The following is a 21,767-nucleotide window of genomic DNA, read 5'->3' on the forward strand; positions in this document are numbered from 1 at the left end:
GTGTGTGTGTGTGTGTGTGTGTGTGTGTGTGTGTGTGTGTGTGTGTGTGTGTGTGTGTGTGTGTGTGTGTGTGTGTGTGTGTGTGTGTGTGTGTGTGTGTGTGTGAGAGAGAGATTTCATTAATCTTTCACATGGAGGATTGCGGAGGCAATCTGTTAGCTATCATAGATGATACATGACCTCCTGTAGCAGGATTCGCCTGTTGCATACCAACACATGCTAGGAAACTGCACACACAGGGGCCACAGTTTATCAGACACATCTCATGAGGAATCAAAAAAAAATTGTTTGCTAAGATAAACGCATGTCCACCAGTATCCACTCTACAAAGTACAAATAATAAATATTCAGTCTTGCTTGTACACGTATGCTTACATTGGTGATATGACTGTTATGTTGCTGCACCGTGACTGCCAACTGCTCATGATGTTTGAAATGATTCCATTACAGGACAAATTTTGCTTCGATAGTTGATAATGTATCGTAATATATGAATTTATTTGTCTGAGTTCATTCATCTGCAAATACTTAAAATGAATGCAAATCAGTGCTGTTCCAAAAACAAAAATAGTTAGCTTACAGACTGTTGATTTGCTTTCCTTTTATTTGTTTAAGCTGAAACAGAAAAGTTTAGCCTAAGGCAAGTCTGCGTGTAGAGTGAGGCAGTTTTGTTCGGTCTTTTCTGCTTTTTGGTTAGGTTCATGAAGAAAAAGTTCTTTAAGTTTAAGAAAAGGTTCCTGCTTTTTAGGAAAATCGAACATTTGCAATATCATGTGCTTCGTGGAAAATAATATTCTATATTTTCTTTAGTCCATTGACCACCATTCCCAATTTATATTTTTTAATTTATTAATGTATTGGAGGAGAGGGCTTCCATCCATCCATCCATTTTCTGCAGCTGATCTTGAGTCAGGTGGCAGCGGTCCTAAGTAGGGAAGCCCAGACTTCCCTCTCTGCAGCCACCTCATGCAGCTCATCTGAATCCCAAGGCGTTCCCAAGTCAGCTGAGAGAGCAAGTCCCCCCAGCGTGTCCTCCTTTTTTCCTGGGATCTCCTGCCAGTGGGATGTTCCTGGGAAACCTCATCAGGAAGGCATCCAGAAGGCGTCCAAAGCAGATCCCTAAGCCACCTCATCTGGCTCCTCTTGATGCAGAGGAGTGGCAGCTCTACTTTAATGGTTGACCAAGTTTCTCAACCTTTCTATAGAGAGCCCAGACACCGTGCGGAGGAAACCTTATTTGGCTTTAATTCGCAGTCTTGTTCTCTTGCTCACTATCCACACTGCAGCTGCACTGATCCACCTCTCAATCCCCTGCTACATGGTGAACAGACCCCGAGGTCCTCCACTTGGGGAAGGATCTGATCACTGACACTGAGAAGGGACTCAACCGTTTTCTGGCTGAGGGCCATGATCTCGGATTTGGAGTAGCTTATTGTCATCTTAGCCACTTCACGATCAACAGCAAAATGCTAGAGTTAAGGTCACACCCTGTTACAACCAAAAACGTAATAACGGCCAATAACGTAATAACTGCCAATAATGTAATAATTTTGGCCATTTCAAATGTAATAAAGCCAATAGTGTAATAATGTGCCAATAATGTAATAAAACTTTTGAGTCAATAATGTAATAACTTTTTGCCGATAATGTAATAATTTTGTAATAATTTTTTAATACCAGGCCAATAACGTAATAACCAGCCAATAATGTAATGCCTTATTACATTATCGGCAAAAAGTTATTACGTTATTGGCTCAAAAGTTTTATTACATTATTGGCACATTATTACACTATTGGCCTTATTACATTTGAAATGGCCAAAATGATTACGTTATTGGCAGTTATTACGTTATTGGCCATTATTACGTTTTTGGTTGTAACACACCCTGATGAAGCCAACTGAACAACATCTATTTAAATGCAAAGACCCAGTTCTGAGGCCACTAAATGGGGCCCCCTCCACTCTCCAGCCTTGCCGAGAAATCCTGCCAATAAAAGTTATGAACAGAATCTGTGACAAACTAAAACTAAAAACAAAATTATAATTAACAGTCCAAAACTGAAACAAAATAGAATTGCAGCAAAATTAACTTTGTTTTAATTTTCGTTTCGTGCCTGTTTTTTTTTTTTTAATTTGCAGCTTAATTTTTCGAATAAATTCTTTTATTCTAATTCTAATTACTCAGAATAAAGAATAATGGATTATTGTAGAGTATGGCATTGGTGGTAGGATTCTTCCACCCTAGATGTTTTTGTCAACATCGGTAAATTAATACCTCAAAAAATAAAACTGCTGATGTGTTTGTTAAACTAGCTGAAATTGAACTGAAATAATGAAACAAACTAAGAAATATAAAAAAAAAAAGTAAAACTATTACCAGTCTGGTGACAAAGACCAGCCTTGGAAGGGATTTTATATACCCTTTTTGCTACTAGAATCACCTGCAGAATCACTTCATGCGGCTACATTAAAATTTAATCAGAACTTTTTAGAACTTTATAGATTTCATAACCCTGCTGGCCTCTGTAGCCTGCAGAAGTTATTTAAATGGGTTTCTAGATAAAGCACACTCAGCTTTTATGCAATATCGCCACATCACAAAAGAAAGACCTCCTCATTAAGGTGCCACTGCTTATTAATTCAGACCAATCGGTACTTGCACTTTTAATCCCTCCACTATCACACATTGCAAGCAGTATCCTCAGTGTTCAGGTCATGTTTTTTTTTGCATTCTCATTGTCAAATCAACAACAGTAACAATGTTTTACCAACAGATGCAAAACATTTGTATTTGATGCCTTCTCGCATCTTTTCTATTGATTTTGAAATCAATATCTTCAGTAATCACCTGTCTGTGTAAATGCACGTCTAAGCTTCACCTGGTGGAAAAAGTTCAAAAGTTTCTGTTTCGCCTAATAAATATAAAACAAAGCCTCTTTCTCAGGAGAATCCATCACAGTACACGGCAGGTTCATTAACTCAGCCAAATAGATCAATGCCTCAAGGACAAACACTATCAATTCATATTTGTGTGTGCGTGTGTGAGAGAGAGAGAGAGAGACAAGAGAGGGAGGATTAAGAGGTGCTGGGCTTTGATCAGCAGCAGAATGCGGAGTTGCTCGAAAAGGTGACAATTTATGCCAAGTCAGGCGTCAATGCACCTTGCAGATCCCTCGCCTCGCTTTTCTCTCTCCAGCACACACTTCTTATAACCGAGTCCTCTCTAGAAATAACTCACAAATCACTGGTGTCACATCAGACTGACCATCTTGCAACACTGATGGCTGTTTGGCCTTTTAATATTCAGCTATAATATTCGATTGGCTGTAATGAGCTCTCATTATCATACAAATTATGTTGAAGTGGCTATCATAGTTTTCTTTATAAAGACAATGTAAAATGTGATATGACCTTGACCCCCATCGATAATCTCCTCTTAATTTAGTAGTATACCTCATCTTAGTCATTTTTTATTCTTTCTTGTTTTTTTTTTTAACCTTACAGCATTGGCTGTTTTGGTTTACTCGTGTGTTGTTGTTTTTTCTTCTTTCTGGCAGAATGCTACTTTTTCAGCAGTAACCAATTAGTGAGACTCTAATTTTGCACCAGTCAAGGAACTAAAGGGGTTAATTTAGCAAATAAAGAGCCATGTAATGGGTATGAGGAGAATGGGGACCAAATTTAGCGCTAAGAAAATAAAAATTTGATTTCAGTATGACTCCAAAGAAGTGCTTGCTTTCCAGTTGGGTCGCGTACACAAACCACTTTAAGCGACACAACGGAACCTTTTCAGTTTTTAGCTCTACACCTCATAGACGCTAAGGTTTAAAGTGCTTTTAAGGCACTGTCTGAGATTTACTCTTGTTCGGTTTCTCGCTCGGTCACACTTGTTTTTTATTCCTGGATTCTTCTGTTATTGCTTTCATGGGTGTCTCAATCGCCTCTGCCATGATGTCCTCTGTAGCTGCATGAGCTTCATTGTTTAACTATCGTTGTTAATGGGTGACACAGTGCCATAGAGATGAAGGAGTTGTAGTGACAAACAATTGGAACAGCAGTCCATACTTTTTATGGGTTGTTTTTGCAGATAGCTCATAGCTTGGTAAAAATGATCATGTCTTCAGAGAAATTACATTTTAACCTGAAGTGAAGTGAAGCTTGCATACAAGAGCTTTGTTAGCATATCTCCAGGTAAAAACCTATCCTCAAACTTACACAAAATGCAACAACATCCTTTCATAAATTAAATTTGCTGTTTTTTTATGAACAGTTTAACAATTTTGAGCCTATAAAGTCCCTAAGAAGTTTACTGAAAGATATATGATGACATTTCCTCGACAAGCATTTAATCAAATTGAATTAAACTAATTTGATGGAAACAATACGTTATCAATCACGATTGGGAAGTTAGTTTAGTTAGTTAGTTTTTTTCAGCATAAATTAAGAATAAATAAACAGAAATTGAGGAATGATAATTAGTTGATAAACCTTTCGAAAGTTGAAAGTGTTGCAGAGACAGCGGCATTGTTGAAATATGCAGAGATCTCCATAAATGCATCATCAGAGTGTGTCTGTAGCCTGGCAACAGCGGAGCTGCTGAATTTACATGCTGTGTGGTTAAGCAAGACAGGTGATATCTTCAAGAAGAAAACATGGATGGGAACTCACAACCAACAGTTCAATATGTGGAGCACAAAAACACTTCTTCACCTAACATGTCAAGATTCACACCATCTATTGCTAATGAGCACTGCAATCCCTCTTCATTTAGTGTTCCTGCTTCCTATTTTCCTCCTTTTTTGAAAGTGTAGTAGAGGGCTATGACAGGTGATCAGGCAAAAAGTATATATATATATATATATATATATATATATATATATATATATATATAATATTAGAACACGAAAGTGTTTTATTAAACTAATAAAACACTCTTAACCCGTCACCTACTGTAGTTTCACGGTTTGAAAAACTTAAGACTGAAATTACAAATAAGCAACTGCCACAACCTCAAAATTCACATGTCATCCCTGGACATCAAATCTGTGCTTGTCTGGGAGTCCATCATCAACGTTCATATCAAAGTTCTAATGATCAAGTGCAAATTTAAGGATAGAGAATATGCTTTATGTCCTCAAAATAGTTGCACATCATTGTTCAGCTTACTGGGTGTAGCAGTTGTGTGAGTCTTCACAGACAGTCATGAGCCTGTTTTTTTAGCTTCACTGCTTTTTACAAGATGTGTGAACACTGAATTTAAGGCAGATACATCTTACTGAAACTGCTCAACCTTGCTTTTGTGCTCTTTACCCATGAACTTACCACATGATGTTTTAGTCTCATAATGCTGTTATTTATTCAAATTTTGGAGGACAAAATTCACTTAGTTGTAGAAAAGGGAGGTCACTTTATCTGTCCCCACAGTCCAACAACGAATGACTCAGGAATGTGTTAGATAAAACGTGTTGTTTTTCTCTGTCGAAGTGTTGTTTTTTGTGGGGGGTTTTTTGTGCCTTTTCATTATTTTTTTTTGGTTTGTCTGGAAAGTAGTGTATTAGTATTGTGCTGATATTCCTTTTAATATTTGTGATTTGGCTTTTGCATTTATTAAAACCAGCTTTTTCTCTCCTGCGGCATCAACGTTGATCTTATATATCATTTGGTCCAGTTCACCATATTGCAGTGCATCATTTCAGGCTATGATCGTGACCCTCATTAAACATTCTAGAAAACAGGAAGTGGCGCATGGGCCACAGTCTGAGAAACCATGCCATCTAGTAGTTAACATCCAGCTGTTCGTGGACTGAATGTTAAGCCCATCTTTCTGTGTTCTCAACATGCATTTGGCCCAGCTCTCGGTGAAAGTGGTGTCTCTTTTACGTTTTCATTATTTTGAGAACAGCAATTAACTGTACGCCATGCGTTTCAACCGATAAACCCCTCACTTGTACTCACTCCTTCCTAAAAAGAAGATATTTAATGTTTCTGTTTCTACCCATTAGATTAACAAGGTCTTTTGTCGACTTGAGCACTTTAAAGAAAAAGAATATAATTTTGCCACACTTCTCTACTTCCCTCTCATCTTCTCTAAAAGGCTTTGATGCACTTGCTTACGTTCGGAAGATAAAGACAGTAAACACTGAGAAAAGAGTAAATGAGGTTGAGAGTGAGGCGGAGGATTGTCCGATTTAAATCTGTTTCATGTAGCCTCTGTTAGCTAATGCTAAATTGCTTTGGGGGCTGAAAGACAATGACTTTGGCTCTTCTGTCAGTTTTCCAGTCATGATCACAGCGGTGGTGAAATTCTGATTTCTGTTGCATGTCATTGACTAGGGAATAGCTCTAATTATGTTGCCTTCTATATTTTTCACCCCCCCCCCCCCCTGCCCCCTATCATTCACTCTCATCTTTGCCTTTACCATCTCTATCTTTTGTTTTCTGCCACTTTTTCATATATTCTATCAATTACTTTCTTTCATCTCTTTGATCTTTATCATCCCCTCCGTTCAATTTCTTCCCTGTTCATCTATTTTACCTCTTGCTCCTCACCGCTCCCTCACTTCTCTCTCTAGGTCCCTGTCTGGACGTATCGTTGGAGGTGTGTGGTGGTTCTTCACTCTTATCATCATCTCCTCTTACACAGCCAACCTGGCTGCGTTCCTCACTGTGGAGAGGATGGTCTCACCTATAGAGAGTGCAGAAGACTTGGCCAAACAGACAGAGATCGCCTATGGGACGTTGGACTCAGGCTCTACAAAGGAATTCTTCAGGGTATGGATCCAACACACACAGTAAAACCAGCAGATCAGCTCATTAGCCCGTTAACTTGTTAATGATCTCAGGATGCAGAAGTCGGGAAGCCTTAGATGTCATGGAGGAGGAATATTTTAATTCTGCTGGTCTCATTGTTGATGGCTATCATTAACCAAAATGTTGAAACAAACACAGCTCTATTATAAATTCCTGTCAGAAATGAGACTCATACAGACAGATTAAAGGGATAACAAGAGAAGTTTTCAAGAAGCGAGGGATTTTGATCACTACATTGACAAGGCACTCAAAAACAATGTGTGGAAGGAGGATGAGTGTCTAAATAACGTCAGGATTCAAAATTGTCAAGGTGGGATCAAAAACACAGTTCCTTATCTCAAACTGAGAGTTACTTAGGGTACACACGCCCTAGATCAGGGGTCGGCAACCCGCGGCTCCAGAGCCGCATGCGGCTCTTTAGCGCCGCCGTAGTGGCTCCTGGAGCTTTTTCAAAAATTTTTGAAAAAAAAAAAATGTAATTTTTTCCTTCTTTTTCCTTTTTTTTCTCTTTTTTTCTTTTTTTTCTTTTTTTCCTTTTTTAATCTCGACATTTTGACTTTTTTCTCGACATTTTTATTTTTTTCTCGACATTTCGACCTTTTTCTTGAAGTGCATAATGAAAAAATAAATCTCTCCCCAGTTCTAACTAATATAGAAACATGCAGCATGTGTTGCCTTCATTCTAAGGCTGATACAAGACTTTTCATTTTTTGCGGCTCCAGACATATTTGTGTTTTTGGTCCAATACGGCTCTTTCAACATTTTGGGTTGCCGACCCCTGCCCTAGATAATCCATACGGTTCCCAAACACAACTGACCCCTAAAGCTTTCATTTGCTCAGCAGAGACCTCTATTCTGTGCTCAAATACAGAGCAGTTTCTGGTCTCTGTTACAGGTTGCTTGTTTTTGAAATGCGATACCATATTCAAAGTTTAGTGTAAGCTTTTCAGTGAGTTTTATAATTTCTTAAATATTTTCAGTCATGATTAGAGGTGAACAAAGTTTGCCAAGATCCTGTCAGTAGTGTAGTGGATACAGATACAGAGCTCTAAAGTGGAGATGGATGTTGTGGAGGGAAGAGATGAACATGGCTGGAGCACCATGTTCTGCAGGCAGTTGTTATTTCTCAATAGTGAGCACAAACATAATCGCACAGTAAAGTGAAGTACCAGAAGAGAATGGCTTGTTTCACCTTATGGCCTTGCCAGTCTAGATTTCAATTACATAAATAATACACAAACAGATGCACACAATGCTGAGGATGAATGAATTATTTGCAGACATGAGCATGTGTCATCATGCCCTATCACATTGTTATGCTCCCTAGAAAATAGGCAAACTGGCTTGTGTGCATATGGGCATATTTTGTGCCCTTGCACTTATGCTTTGTAAGGATGTGTTCACTAATATTTGTGTTCGGGGACATGTGGGAGGAAGAACAGAATGGGGGACTTAGTGGAAGACAGTTTGTGCCTCTCTGAGTTGCTCTGGCATCATCAACATAATGAGCGGACTGAAATCTGTGGAGGGTGAAAAAGCAATTTACTCCCCCACAGCTGAGGGGGATTCACAACTGCCATTAATTATCTTTGCATATGTGTGTGCATTTATTTTAGCATTTACATGCATATATTCTGCACATTTGCAGACATGTATGTATTCATTTTATTGAAAATATAGTATAGATGCTTGACATACGTATGAATAAATGACATTACTTTGAAAAGAGCATGCACATGTGTCTAAGTACATTTAAAAGTGTGCTGCTGCCTGAAGGTGACTTGCAACATCCATTTCCTCCTTCACAGCCACACTCATTGTTAAAGAATCTGGAAAAAGTCACATCATATTGTCACACATTCATCCCTCCAAGGCTAGACACTGTTTTGTACGTGCAGAGAAACATCAGTGTTACTGTCTCGCTCCAACTCGATCTTTCATGAAGATGGATGGATGGATGCAAGGGGCTGAAGGGAATTATGAGAACTTATAATAGACTTTGACAAATAAAGGGAAAGAACGGAGAGACACAGAGGCCATACTGGTCCTTTTGAGTGCGAGTTACATTATTATTGGGTAGGTGTCCGTCACACACCATCAACACCCTGACACACACACAGACACAATCAAATATACACACTCCATCCCCAGGTACTGGTTTCAGTTCCCGAGGCACTGGCTTGTTGCTTGCCGAGTGACAGAACAATGTTTAAATACCAGGAGAGAAAAGAGAAAAAAAGAAATGGGATGCTTGAGGATGACAGTTTGACTCCTGTGCTTGTTATTTTCATTCATGGCCACACACACACACACACACACACACACACACACACACACACACACACACACAAAGTTCTCACCTGCTCTTGTAAACTGTACAACAGAACTGCAGGGACGCACAAAGAATCATGGTTTAAAACGTGTTGTATCGTGGCAGACAGATGCCCTCTGAAATACCCCCCTGAATCTATAAGTGCATGGCAGATTGGTGCTATTTCAGTCATAGTCATTTGAAATAAGACTTATGCTTGACTTATGAAGGGAGACGTAGTGATACATTTTAAATGTGGTTGTAAATGTCATTATATGCCAGAGGATTAGATTGAAAGATGGAAGACTCAGGCGTCCACAGGCTGTGTAACTTTGTTCAAGGAGTGTCGGAGTGAAAATCAGCTGCACTAATTTGCTCTACATTGAAAGAAACCGATGCGAATAAAATGCAGTAAAAACATTTTTAATGTATCTTAATACGCTTTGTACAAGTCCTGTTTCAGGAGGTACAATAATTGCTGTTTTTCCTATATCATGGTATCAGCACAATATCAGGCATTATCGTCAACCCAATACTGTCATTTTGACAACTTCTATTTTCCTTCTTGCCTCATTTAATTCATTTTCCTTCAGGGACTAATTAAGTATTTTGAATTAAATAATTGAATTAAGACAGCATCTTGATTTGATCAAACATATTTTTTCAGGTTTTATTTTTATTTTTTTAATACATTGTATTTAACTAATCAGTAACGTTTTTGCATAAATGAAACATAAAAATGTAAACAGTTGAAAGTGCTAAAAAAAGTATTATTAATGTATCCATTCCTTCTTTTTTTTTTAGAAAAAATATCTATAAGGCACATAAGTATAATTTCAGGGATTAAAGTTCTCCGTACTGGGTACGGATTTCCGTATTTTTTTGGGATATTTTTTTATGAGATCAGCGCAAATCCGACAAAAAATATGAACACCGGGGTGTCTGTAGCGCCGCGGTGACTTGTCGAACGGCGCCCACTGCAGTCAATCAGCTGTTGGCTGTGCACACACAGTAAAGTTCTCCTTTGGTTCTAGATGCACGTAACCTGACACCTAATAACTCAGCCTAGGCTGAGTTATGGTTCTGCGTCAAAACGACGCCGTGCCTACGCATGTGGTTTGCGTCGACGTGTTTTTGATTGTTATTTTATTCTGCATGTAAAGCACCATGTGTTGCAATTATACAGGCATCAGAATCTTCCGCGGATTTTGGTCTCAGCAAAACATTTCCGCGGAACAGGGGAAAAAAAAAAAAAAAATCCCCAAACGGACCAGGCCAGAAAAGAAAAACATAATATGCAAAAAATAAGCGACGTATCTATCCATTCATTCAGAAATCAAAAATCATTTCCATTTGGGAGCTTCTGTGCGGCGCTGAATATGCAATGCAGTGTTTTGCGGTGTGCTTCTCATTGAAATGACTGGAGGCAACACGTTGCGGCAGTGAGCAGAGCCGGCAGGGAAAAAAAGTCAACAGTGCCGCGTGTCCGTGTGTAACCTAAATCTACCATGGCCTCAGTGTTAGGGCTCGGCCAGGTGGGGCTTTATAAATATATGGGCTTCATAAATGTATTAAATATATGAGCGCGGAGTCGGCGTGGCGACGAGCCGGGCGCGCGCCGGCGGACAGTGGAGTCGCGCTGTGAAGCCTGAATTATGGTTCCGCGTTAAATCGACGCGTAACCTACGCCGTAGGCCTCGGCGTAGGGTACGCGGCGACGCGCGCCGTACGTGCGTACGGCCGCGTACACTACGCCGGGTCTGCGTTGGTGTAACGCGGGACCATAAATCAGACTTAAGTCCCTTTAGGCTGATACTGTGAGAAATAACCTCTCATAATAGCGGTACTACGATTAATAAATGTAATAAATGCTCCTACTGCCGTTTCTGCTGCTACTGAGTCCCGTAAGTGGCGAGTGAGTTTTAACTCCTTAATTACTAAGGTGCATACCTGGTTTTTTAGGTGGGAAAGGGGGATTCTGGCCATTGTAGAAGTTTAAGATATAATTATCTTCATTTCAAGATTTATTCATACATGAAGAATTACCCATGATGATGAATGCATGTTATTATGTTATCAAAATGCATCATTCTTTGCAAAAATTCAGATTTTTTGTGTGTATTCTTGCGCCGTGTTCTCTGCGTTGGTGTGACGCAGAACCATAACTCAGCGCTAGACCTCGTCGCATGTCGGTGTGCAGTGCCGAAATGTAAACACTGCGGAGCTACAAGCCTACGTTGCATTACGAATGTGACGCGGGGGGGGGGGGTCTGAAAACTTTCCGTCCTGGGATTTTTTTTCGCTTTAACCCCTGTAATTTACTTTGATGTTTTTTTGGTTTGTTTTTAAAGAGCCTCGTCTACGAGCGAAACAAGGGGGTGAAATAGAAAATAGAGCCCTTTTTAAAAACATGAAACTTACCTAAGGTACTAGCCTTACCATGGCCCTTACAGTTTTAGTAACTGTGATTTGCTTGTCTGAAATAATCAACATTGTTATTTATAAAAACTGAATCTGTACATAATTACATTATTCTAAGAGTTACTCTCATGTTGTGCGTGTAATGGTAAGTACACTGCAAAAGCTCACTTCAAGATCATTAGAAGACTATTTTAAACTATTTTACTAGTTTTATAATTCCTGTCAAGAATATTTTTCTTACTCCATTAACAAAGAAAGTTTTGCTTTAAATAACATAATTTTGACCAGATTAATGGAATATTTGATTTTTTTCTAGAGAGGCTATTTTGCAGTGTATGATTTTCTTTTTGAGCTTATGTACTTGAAACTTACATTAAAGATAATATCTGACTCTTATGAAAAGAAAAATTGAGCTCATAAAATCTGGTAGAATAATACGCATTTGCTTCATATCCTGTTGCGACATATCTTGAGTGGGGAAGAGGTGATCACCTCAGGGGGGATCATGCCTCTAATAATTCCTTAATAGATGGTCAAAATATACATTCATCCATATGTTACAGTAGGAGCATTTCTATGCTTATTTCTAATCTCATCTATCCTTTGATGGAAAAGAAAAACATACCATCTTTTTATCTGCACAGCACACATGTTGTAATGGATGTCAGCGACATGGAGAGCAGTTATTTACCTAATATAAAATAAGATGCAGAGATGAAAACACTAGTCTGAATGTTTGAAGGAAAGTAGGTATGTGTATGCTGTTATAGAATGCATTATGTTAGTCATGTTGAACTATTAAAAACATTTCTGCCTAATGCTGACAGTAGCATGCTTATTTTTGAAACTGCAGGTATTCAACAATGCTAATATAGCAGGAAGCACCTCTGCTCTTTTGTGCTGCTGTGGAGTTTCAACTTTATTTTAAAACCACCAGCAACAAAGTTTCGATGGTTATGGCTGGCTAAGTTTGTATTACGTTAAAAATGAATGGGAACATCGTATTCATTTTCATTTATGCACTCTCGCTTACCCCAAAAATGAATTTTATTTAACCCAGGCACGTGGGCAGTCATTAATGATGATTCCTGAATGCGATTGGTTGGGCATCAGCAGTCTCATTGCATCGACCAGGACCATTTTCCATCATTAACAAAACAAGTCATTTTTGACTATACGCATAAATAACACTGATATGTGAACTGAATCACAAGTGAAATTGGATCAAGCGGTGAGACAGTGACTCTAAACGTAATAGGCAAGAAGAATAAAGGTAACGAGTCATTCATGTCCTCTTATTAAACTAGTGAGTATCACATTTGTCTCACATTTAAATAAGTAATTCTTGTTTATCTTTTTTCCAGACATGTTTGTATATCTTCATCACATCTCGTATTTTTGTTCTTTGACATTTTTTTGTTACTAGACTGCTACTAGACTACTCCAAATCATCTCTGTTCTCTACACAAAAACCATAATCTACGGGACAAGCTGACATTTTATGGTGGCAAAAACATTCTTTTTCGAGCCGATTTAACCTTTGCTTTCCCCTCTTTCCCCTGCTTCATCCCAGAGGTCCAAGATAGCTGTGTACGAGAAGATGTGGTCTTATATGAAGTCTGCTGAGCCAACTGTCTTCACCAAAACAACGGCGGAAGGTGTGGCAAGAGTCCGCAAGTCCAAGGGGAAGTACGCCTTCCTCTTGGAGTCTACTATGAACGAATACACGGAGCAGCGCAAGCCCTGCGATACAATGAAAGTCGGAGGGAACCTGGACTCCAAAGGATATGGCATTGCCACACCGAAAGGCTCACAGTTAAGGTGGGTGGAATAGTGTAACAATAAGAAACAGTAACAACGCAGATACTGTACTATTGCTGCAATATTCCACCTACCCTGCTGTGCCTTTAATACTACACCTAACCCACCCTGGCACTGCTGCCAGGTGACAATTTCTCAGCAACAAAAATTTGATAGCTGAGTATTAATTTACCATATTAAAACTTAGGTTGACACCATATAAGAGGATTATAAATGAATAAGTGTAATGTAAAAGTTTTCACTTGGCAGCAGTGACATATATAATTGTGTTGAATGTGCAAAATCTTTGTCGTATCACGCTTTCCTGTTTTTTTACTCTTTCTCTTCCATGCTTTGTTTTGCTTTTTGCATTGTCTGTAATTCTGTCCGCTTCTTTTTGCTGTGCATTTCCTCATTCTGCACTGCCGCCTCAGTGTTTAATCCAGAGCATTTCATTTTCATTTCTTTGTCCTGTGCCCCTGTCATCTATACATCTCCTTGTAGGACTATTTTCTTCTCTGTTGCTCTGTCAAACACTCTTTTTCTCCACAGGGCCACCTTTCAGGTAACCCTGTCCATTTGTCTGCTGATTTATCTTGTTTTTGCTTGATGATATTGATGAGTAGTAAAGGATGTTGTTATTAAGAATATATTGCCACGAGGAGGGGTAAAATCTCAGACTGTTGCCACTTCCTGCAGAGCCGTGGGGGGGGAATTTATAGATGATCAGGAAGAGAAAAAAAGTGAGAATCAGGAAGCTGAGGGGCCTAGTCAATGGGGGGACAAAGAAATGTAAAAATATAACATGATCCCATGGTCATACTGCTGAGTATCACATTTAAAAAACATTACATTTCTTGAAATAGTTCAATCAGTAGAATTTTTTTTACTTAAAAAAAAAAAAAACCTATACAAACAAGGAAGAGATTTAAACCTTAAACAAGACAACAAATGATAGAGGAAATGAATGAGAAAGTCACTGATCATACGTTTTTCCCTCAGCGGGCACTTGCTCCTTTGGCTTGTTGATCTTTTATTGGCAACTGATTGCAGTGAAACACTTCCCTTTTCAGCTGGCCGTTACTACGCCATAAAAACTTTACCTTTTTAAAAGTGACAAGTGTCCACTGAGGGTAAAAAAATCAGCCAAGTTTGGCAAAGTTTGACCACCTGCTTTCTCTTCTCTCCTTCCATTTATCCGCCAGATAAACAAAATATAAAAAAGCACATCAGCCTCACATCCTGCCCTATGATTTCCCCCCAATGTATGTGCAAAGTCGCTTCAGCCCTCAGTCCCCCTGAAATTAACTTCTTATTTGCAATTTTAAAAAATAAAGAGGTTTCTGTTTACGAGAGAGAAGTGACAGACAGCAAGTGGATGTGCGCCCTTTAAAAGCCCCTCAAACACATTTCTGGGACTATCCACAGTTGTCTCTTGCTTCTTTCAATCGAAGGAAACGCAGTCATGGCATCACATACATGTGGGTGCAAGCGTGAGCTTCAGCTGAGGCTACCTCTCCTCCTGAAGCTCTAATTACGGGGCTAATGTGATTTGATTATGTTATTGAGAAGCATGACAACTCTTATGACTGAAAGTTTAGTGATAGTATTTTATATCCTCTGTATTATACAGTAGCTATTTCTAATAAGAATATTGCTAACTGACTGTCATTGTTGAACTGTTTTCATCCATAATTGTTGTTGATAAGTCACAGCCTGTAGGTTTGATCGCCCCAGAGAACACTGTCTTTCTCTTTCTCAATATCTGCCAATCACATGTCGTGATTTAAAAAAGGAATATTTGTTGTGTGGGCCGAGTAGTTCACTGACAACCTCTCAGTCCCAATTGAGTTCATAACTGCAGCGTAGCATCAGACTCTGAGATGAAAATCCCGATAGGGAGGTGTATAGACTAAAGGGTGGACTGACAAACATGTAGGCAGCAACTGCAGTGACCTTTTTCTAGAGATTAGTTGAGCTGATTGCAAACCCCTGCAGACAAAAGCGTGGTCAACTGAGTCAACAGAGGTTGGTATCATGGGGAAACAATGATAGAAAAGGTTTTTACAAGCAACTTTAGAAAGCAGAGAAACAGGACAAAATCTCCTGGAGCCCTGTCTCGTGGACACCGTTTTACTCAATAACAGTCAATGTACAAGCCACTTCCATTACATGCATTACAAAACTACTCAACACTGATATACAAAATTCCCATTCTGGCAAGGGGATTTTTATAATGCCAAAGATACAGAGCTTAGCTAAGAATCTTCTCACATAGACTGCAGGAATGCCAGTTATTTAGCCCTGTGTCCCTGGATTTTGTTTGGAGGTCAGTCCACTCAACACTGTAAGCAGGAGGTCTGTAAGTAACTGGTGCCACACAACCGCTCACTCACTCACACACACGGAGTACACATCCGTACTGGTGTACAAGAGCACCATCAGCAGGCTGCAGAGGTCTACACAGTTTACAGCAGCAGCTCTTACTTTGGAGACTCTTGTATTAATACTGATCAGGGCACAAAAATAGATGCCGTAAACCTAGAAAATATCGAACAGTTTGAACAGCATCCATGAAAGAAGTTTAAAGAGTAGGAGAGTGTTGTCTGGGGTGCATCTCTGCCCTCTAACTCACCTTTATGCCTTTACCACTTTTGATTTATCCCCCCTCTGCACCCTCTCCTGCTCCTTTTCCCCATTTCCTTTTTTCTCCTCCTGGCTGTGGTTCCCTTGTCTGTTTGTCCCTCCATTCTCTGCTCTGACCAAACTATCTTATCTGTTCCTCCTTTTTCACTTAAAGAAATGCGGTCAACCTGGCCGTGCTAAAACTCAACGAGCAGGGCCTGTTGGACAAATTGAAAAACAAGTGGTGGTATGACAAAGGAGAATGTGGCAGCGGGGGAGGGGATTCCAAGGTTAGCCCTCTCTGTCTGCCCCCCCCACCACTAGGTGACGGGGGCCGCTCACCAGCTGAGCAGCTCGCGACGGGCCCCGTCCTGGAAGTGTGTAACGCATGCATCTGCCCTGGCAAAGAGTTCATTAGAGTACTAGGAGGCACAAAGTGAGACTGAAAAACATCTGAAACACCCAACAGCATCAAAGAATCAGTAAGGCTTATTTCACAAGAAAAGTTCACATGCAATAACGAAAGAACTTCTGAATTTGATAAGATACATATATGGATGATTATTTTTGACTATACTAAACTGCTTTCAAAGACAACTGTAGTTTGCCGTCCTTGAAGTGCAGGGAAATGTGTTTAATTGGAATAGTCATTTCGAATGTATTTGCCACTGATTTGCTAATGTCCCTGACAAAAAGGGAAAGAACAAAAGGGAATAGGAAAATACTTGAGAGATGGATATCAGGAAAAAGAAAGAAAGCTATTACTGTGAACACAGGAATATTTGCCCTGTGGTGCCAGCTCTGAGAAGAGGGAAGGGAGGCATGAAAGGAGTGATTACAAACTGAACATTTTTGTCACTTGTCCAAATAAACTCTTCCACACAGCAGATGAAGCAGTTTTTCAAATGTCAACTGATAAATCAGGCCCGTGTGAAACCGTAACTGTGAAATTCTTTAAGATGGAAGGATGAGTAATTGATGTAGACTTGTACCTCTCATTCGTTTAACATTTTTTCCCCTGGATGTTTAAGCTGGGTGCACTTTAATTCCTTTACGCTTTGGAATAGAGACCATTCTTAATTTGAGCGAGAGTAAAAAAGCCGTCCATTAAGCTAATGGTAGCATTTAAACAAGACAAGACCCAAGGACTTTGCCGGCATCTGGTTTGAAAAAGGAAGTTTAGGCACAACAACAAAATTAGACGCATGCTTGGTGGGCAATTAGTTGACTGTATCATGCCGGCTTGGTAATATTCACTTCACATCTCCAAATTACCTGTATGTGTGAAAAAATGTCATCAAATAACTAATTCATTCTTAAGCCAAACCTTCAGCGATGGCCTGGAATTCAAAGGACCTCCACGTCCATTTAAACTCTTCAGCCTGGATACATGTATAAATATCTGTATATTATAAATATGTGTGTCAAAATGTTACACTCTTGATGATATAGGACGAATCCAGTTAGTTGGTTATCTTTAAATACACTCCATAGCACCCCATACTGTAGGAACCCGATAGGGTACTATGGAGTCAATGAACGTCTCAGTACTAAACAACCATGCAGATTTTTATCAGATTTATTGGATTTATTTGCCACCATCACATTAATGGATGACATTTTTTGTTTAATTATGAGACAATGTTCAACTCTTGCCCCTACCTTGTTGGATTTAGGCAATCAAACCACATTTTACCATAAGGAAAAGATCATAATTATAGTAAAAATGCATTCTTTCCACTACATGACCGTTGTCCGAGTAGATTGTAATTTGAAGTCACGTGAGGTAATTATAGGTTGTAAATCCCCACATGAACGAATGGCTCACAAGCTGCTTTACGAAAGACAGTGTCCTAATTGCATATCTATATGTAAGATTTTGGAATCTATCATTTTAACCCTCACAGCGCGCTGGCAGTGTCTTTGTCACCCTTAGTGCAGTCAAGGGTTAAATTACTGCTTTCTTTTGTTTTCAAATCTGTGGAGTTTCTAAATGCAGAAGCTTCTCATTCAAGCTGACTTGCCACATCTCCCTCTACCAGTTGAAGTGCAGAGCTGTTCTGGTGCCAATAGTCCTGGCTTCACAGTATTCTCCTCTGGTTTCTTGTAGTCAGCCAGGGCAGTATGGATGTGTTACCATTAGTGACAAAGTTGGGTCCCACTCATATGTCTGTAGCTCGCCTTAGCTCCTCGCTCCCCCCCCCGGCCCCTCCTCAACGAGCATACACACATGTACTCAGTGGGATCCATGCTAGGTCACTTAATGTAAGCAAAAGTTTCTGTGTGACTTGAGCTGTTCAATGCTAATGTGAAATACCGTAATAACATAAAATAACATGTCCTATGATGTTATTTATGTTATTTTTACACGCAAAGAACCCCGGTAAACCTTGCAGTTTTGAAACTGAGCGAAGCAGGCGTCTTAGACAAACTGAAAAACAAATGGTGGTATGACAAGGGAGAGTGTGGACCCAAGGACTCTGGAAGTAAGGTCAGTCTCACGCTGCAGCGGAACCGCAGAACGCTAGCCTGAAACTCTCATCCTGAATACGCTCCAGATTACTGCAACTACTGCCTTAGAAATAGGATTTCAAACACTAGCTCAATTAAGCTGAAACATTAGACACTTAGAGCACCATTTTGGTGATGTCATGTAGTATTTTATATGTTTCTATTTACTACATTTACGCAACGTTCTGGTTTATTGTACAAGAACAAATGCAAATTCTTGTTCAGTTTCTGTAGCAATCTGTAGCAAATTCAATCTTCATTGCAGTGACATTAGTACCAGAAATTCACTTTCACAGTTTTGTTTTAATTACATATTTTAATTTAGTTAAATTGTCAAACACCTCCAATATATGGGAATAGCTCTGTTTGGAGCCTTAGCAACAGCCAGATATTTTAGTCACTAGCTCTTGTTTTCATATTTTAGATTGAATCAGGCCAGAGCTGTTTTTTTACATAACTGTTTTTGACAATGCTGTGCTTTATAAGTACAAAATGTGTTTCTTTTTCGGTTTCAAACCATTTAAAAAAGGAAAAGAATTTTGCTCAAGTACTTTTCACAGTTAGTGTATTATTTGGGTAAAAGCTACTGTACAATGATTATACAGTAGTAGCGCCAACTGCATGCAAAATTTGAGAAAATGCGAATGAAAAAAGAAAAGAAATAGAAGATATATATATATATATAGAGAGAGAGAGAGAGAGAGAGTATGAAAGATCAAATGTAAAAATGTCACAGCTCTTTTGCAAATGAAAGAATATTTATACAATATAGGCAAGAGCTGGAGTCTTTAAATTTGATTTACATTAGAGCAAAATGTCATCACTGCTCAGATTAAAATCTGCTCTGGCATTTTTTTAAAGTGATTCACACACTGATTTTCACCGTCAATATGTTTAGTTATGTAGTGCTGATTGTCACAGATGTGTAGTAAATGTGTGTAGTAGCTGTGATAGCAGTAGTGTTAACAGTAGTTAGATTTTAGAAGTGTGTTTGGTATGTAGAAGTAAAAACTAGTCATTTGGCCATTTATAGTAATAATTTGTTAGTATAAAACGGTATAGCTGTAATTGTATCAAGTAAGTTTTATTTTATTTGTTTATTTTTGTTTCTCTGTCTCTCCAGTTCTCTGTGTCTAACTTATTGTACCTTACTGTCTCCTTTTCCCAATGTTTCCCTGGCTCTCTGACCACTTCACTATTCATTGTCCTCACATTATCTGCCTCCACCTGGTTTTCCATTCTACACAACTGCCCTCACTTTCCATTTGCTTTTCCACCATCATTCACTGCACCCTCAATCTCTTTACCCTCCATTTCTCCTCTCCTATCTCTTACCTGAACATCCATTGTTTTTCGTTGCCAACACTTGGCCTCGATTCCCCCCTTTCACCCCACCCCCGTTTCCAGGACAAGTCTTCCCAGGCTTTAAGTCTGTCCAATGTGGCTGGGGTCTTCTACATCCTTGTGGGTGGCCTGGGCCTGGCCATGCTGGTGGCCCTGGTTGAGTTCTGCTACAAGTCACGGGCCGAAGCCAAGCGCATGAAGGTGGACCTTAGCCCCCCCCACTGCCCCAGCCCCTCCCCCAGCACCCAGAATCTAGCCACTTATAGGGAGGGGTACAACGTGTACGGCTCCGAGGGGGTCAAGATATAGGGGTAGGACTTAGAGGCTCCCGTGTAGGTGGGGTCTCGGTGGTGTTGATCATGGTGGTGGTGCTGTAGCATTTGTATTTTTAAGGCTGTTGCAGCAGCCCCACGTTCTTCATGTGGTGATGATGATGTGGTCAAGCATTGTGGAACCAACATACTTTTATCTTTTGGGTGCTTGTTTCGTTTATATATCAATTTTCTTTTCTGAGACGTTTTGGCTTTAAATTTGGTTTGTTTTTTTATTCACTGGGGTTAGATTTCCAAGACTACAGATTTGGTTCCATCGTCTTTGGCTGCAGATGATGATGATTATGATGATGATGATGATAATGGTGGTGATGCTGAGAATGACAGTGATGGTGATGCTCTTGGGTAATGAACTGATTAGGCACCTGCATTGTAATCGTAGTCACCTGCAAACCGCATAATGATTAAGCAGGGATGCACAACTCAAGTATTATATGCATGAAATATATACGCTTTGATAAAATAAAAATAGGGAAGTCCAGTTAGAATTTCCTTTTTACTTTGTCCTACAATGCTTCTCATGAAGAAAATCATGATAAACATATTTTGATGTTAATGGATGCTCAGCTTTTCGTCACATTTTTTTGTAACTCGAGCTCTCAGTAAACCCACCGGCACTCAGAAACACTTGAACTTCACTGTTTGTTACACGCTTGTTACGGCCAGTTCACAGTCAGGCTGCTTGAGCAAACTTTCTGCTGCAGAGCACTCACTTGAAGTACTAATTAGATCTTGTCCTTTGAAGTAAATGTATATACTTCATAATAAGCAAAGTGCAAGATATCCTCACTGTATGTTTTATTTAAAGATGAGGAGCAAGACCAGAATTATAAAACAATAAGCCAGTGAATCCAACATTCATGTGGCCTACCAGGTATTAAAATAATCAGCTACAGACAGTTTATGACTTCAGAATTGACAATTCACATCTATAGAGGATAATGGTTGAGTCCGTTCATCATTCATATACCATACCTTCATTGTGTCGTCCATAAACTGGAGTTGTGCACCCCTGCTGCATAATGTACAAGCTTTGACTGATTTCAGCCCCCGACAACTTCAAAACAGCCCACTTCCGTAGTCAGCATTAATGCAGAGGATTAATTGATGAAGCAAACACTTCACATAGAATGGCTCCTTAGTGATGTTGAAAACACACAACTTGTGTTTATTGATGCCTCAGACCAATTAAGTGAAGTGAAAGGACACAATGAACCTTATTTTATTGGTCCGTGTAACAAACCATTCAGAGGCAATATAGGATCCTATTCACCTTGAAATAACCGGAAGAATCAATGTTCAGGATGCAGTAATAATGACAGCTAAATGCAAAACAATAAATAATAGGGGCTATGATTCTTTCCACTTTACACAATTCAACTCAAAATGATTCTTGATTCCTAAAAAGATAATAATAAACTCAATATCTGTCAAAGTCCGTTGTGTGCCTACATATTAAATCAGTCATATCCAGCTGTAGCGTCCCGACTGCACTCAAGTCAGACGCCTGCTGTCACTGAAGTCGAACATACTGTAGTTCCTGCTCAGTTTTGTGCCACTTCTTATTGATCACCATCTCAAAGCTCACTCAAACATCCTGTATACACGTTGA

At 39.4% G+C, this 21,767-nt stretch overlaps 1 protein-coding gene across 5 annotated transcripts in view; it reads left to right on the forward strand.

The window, feature by feature from the left end:
- The window catches only part of gria4a (glutamate receptor, ionotropic, AMPA 4a), a 152,977-nt gene that overhangs the window by 124,727 nt on the left and 6,483 nt on the right, over positions 1-21,767 (forward strand). The window contains exons 14-17 of one of the 5 annotated variants that reach the window (XM_061719248.1): positions 6,574-6,772; positions 13,117-13,364; positions 16,144-16,258; positions 19,887-20,024. In XM_061719248.1, coding sequence (XP_061575232.1) covers positions 6,574-6,772; positions 13,117-13,364; positions 16,144-16,258; positions 19,887-20,024 — 700 coding nt within the window. Of the gene's footprint in view, positions 1-6,573; positions 6,773-13,116; positions 13,365-16,143; positions 16,259-18,344; positions 19,108-19,886; positions 20,135-21,767 lie in introns of those variants that run through there. The other 4 variants (XM_061719249.1, XM_061719250.1, XM_061719251.1 and 1 more) reach the window with 4 other exon arrangements.

This window comes from Cololabis saira, chromosome 4, assembly GCF_033807715.1.
Source record: "Cololabis saira isolate AMF1-May2022 chromosome 4, fColSai1.1, whole genome shotgun sequence".
Taxonomy (NCBI): Eukaryota; Metazoa; Chordata; class Actinopteri; order Beloniformes; family Belonidae; genus Cololabis; species Cololabis saira.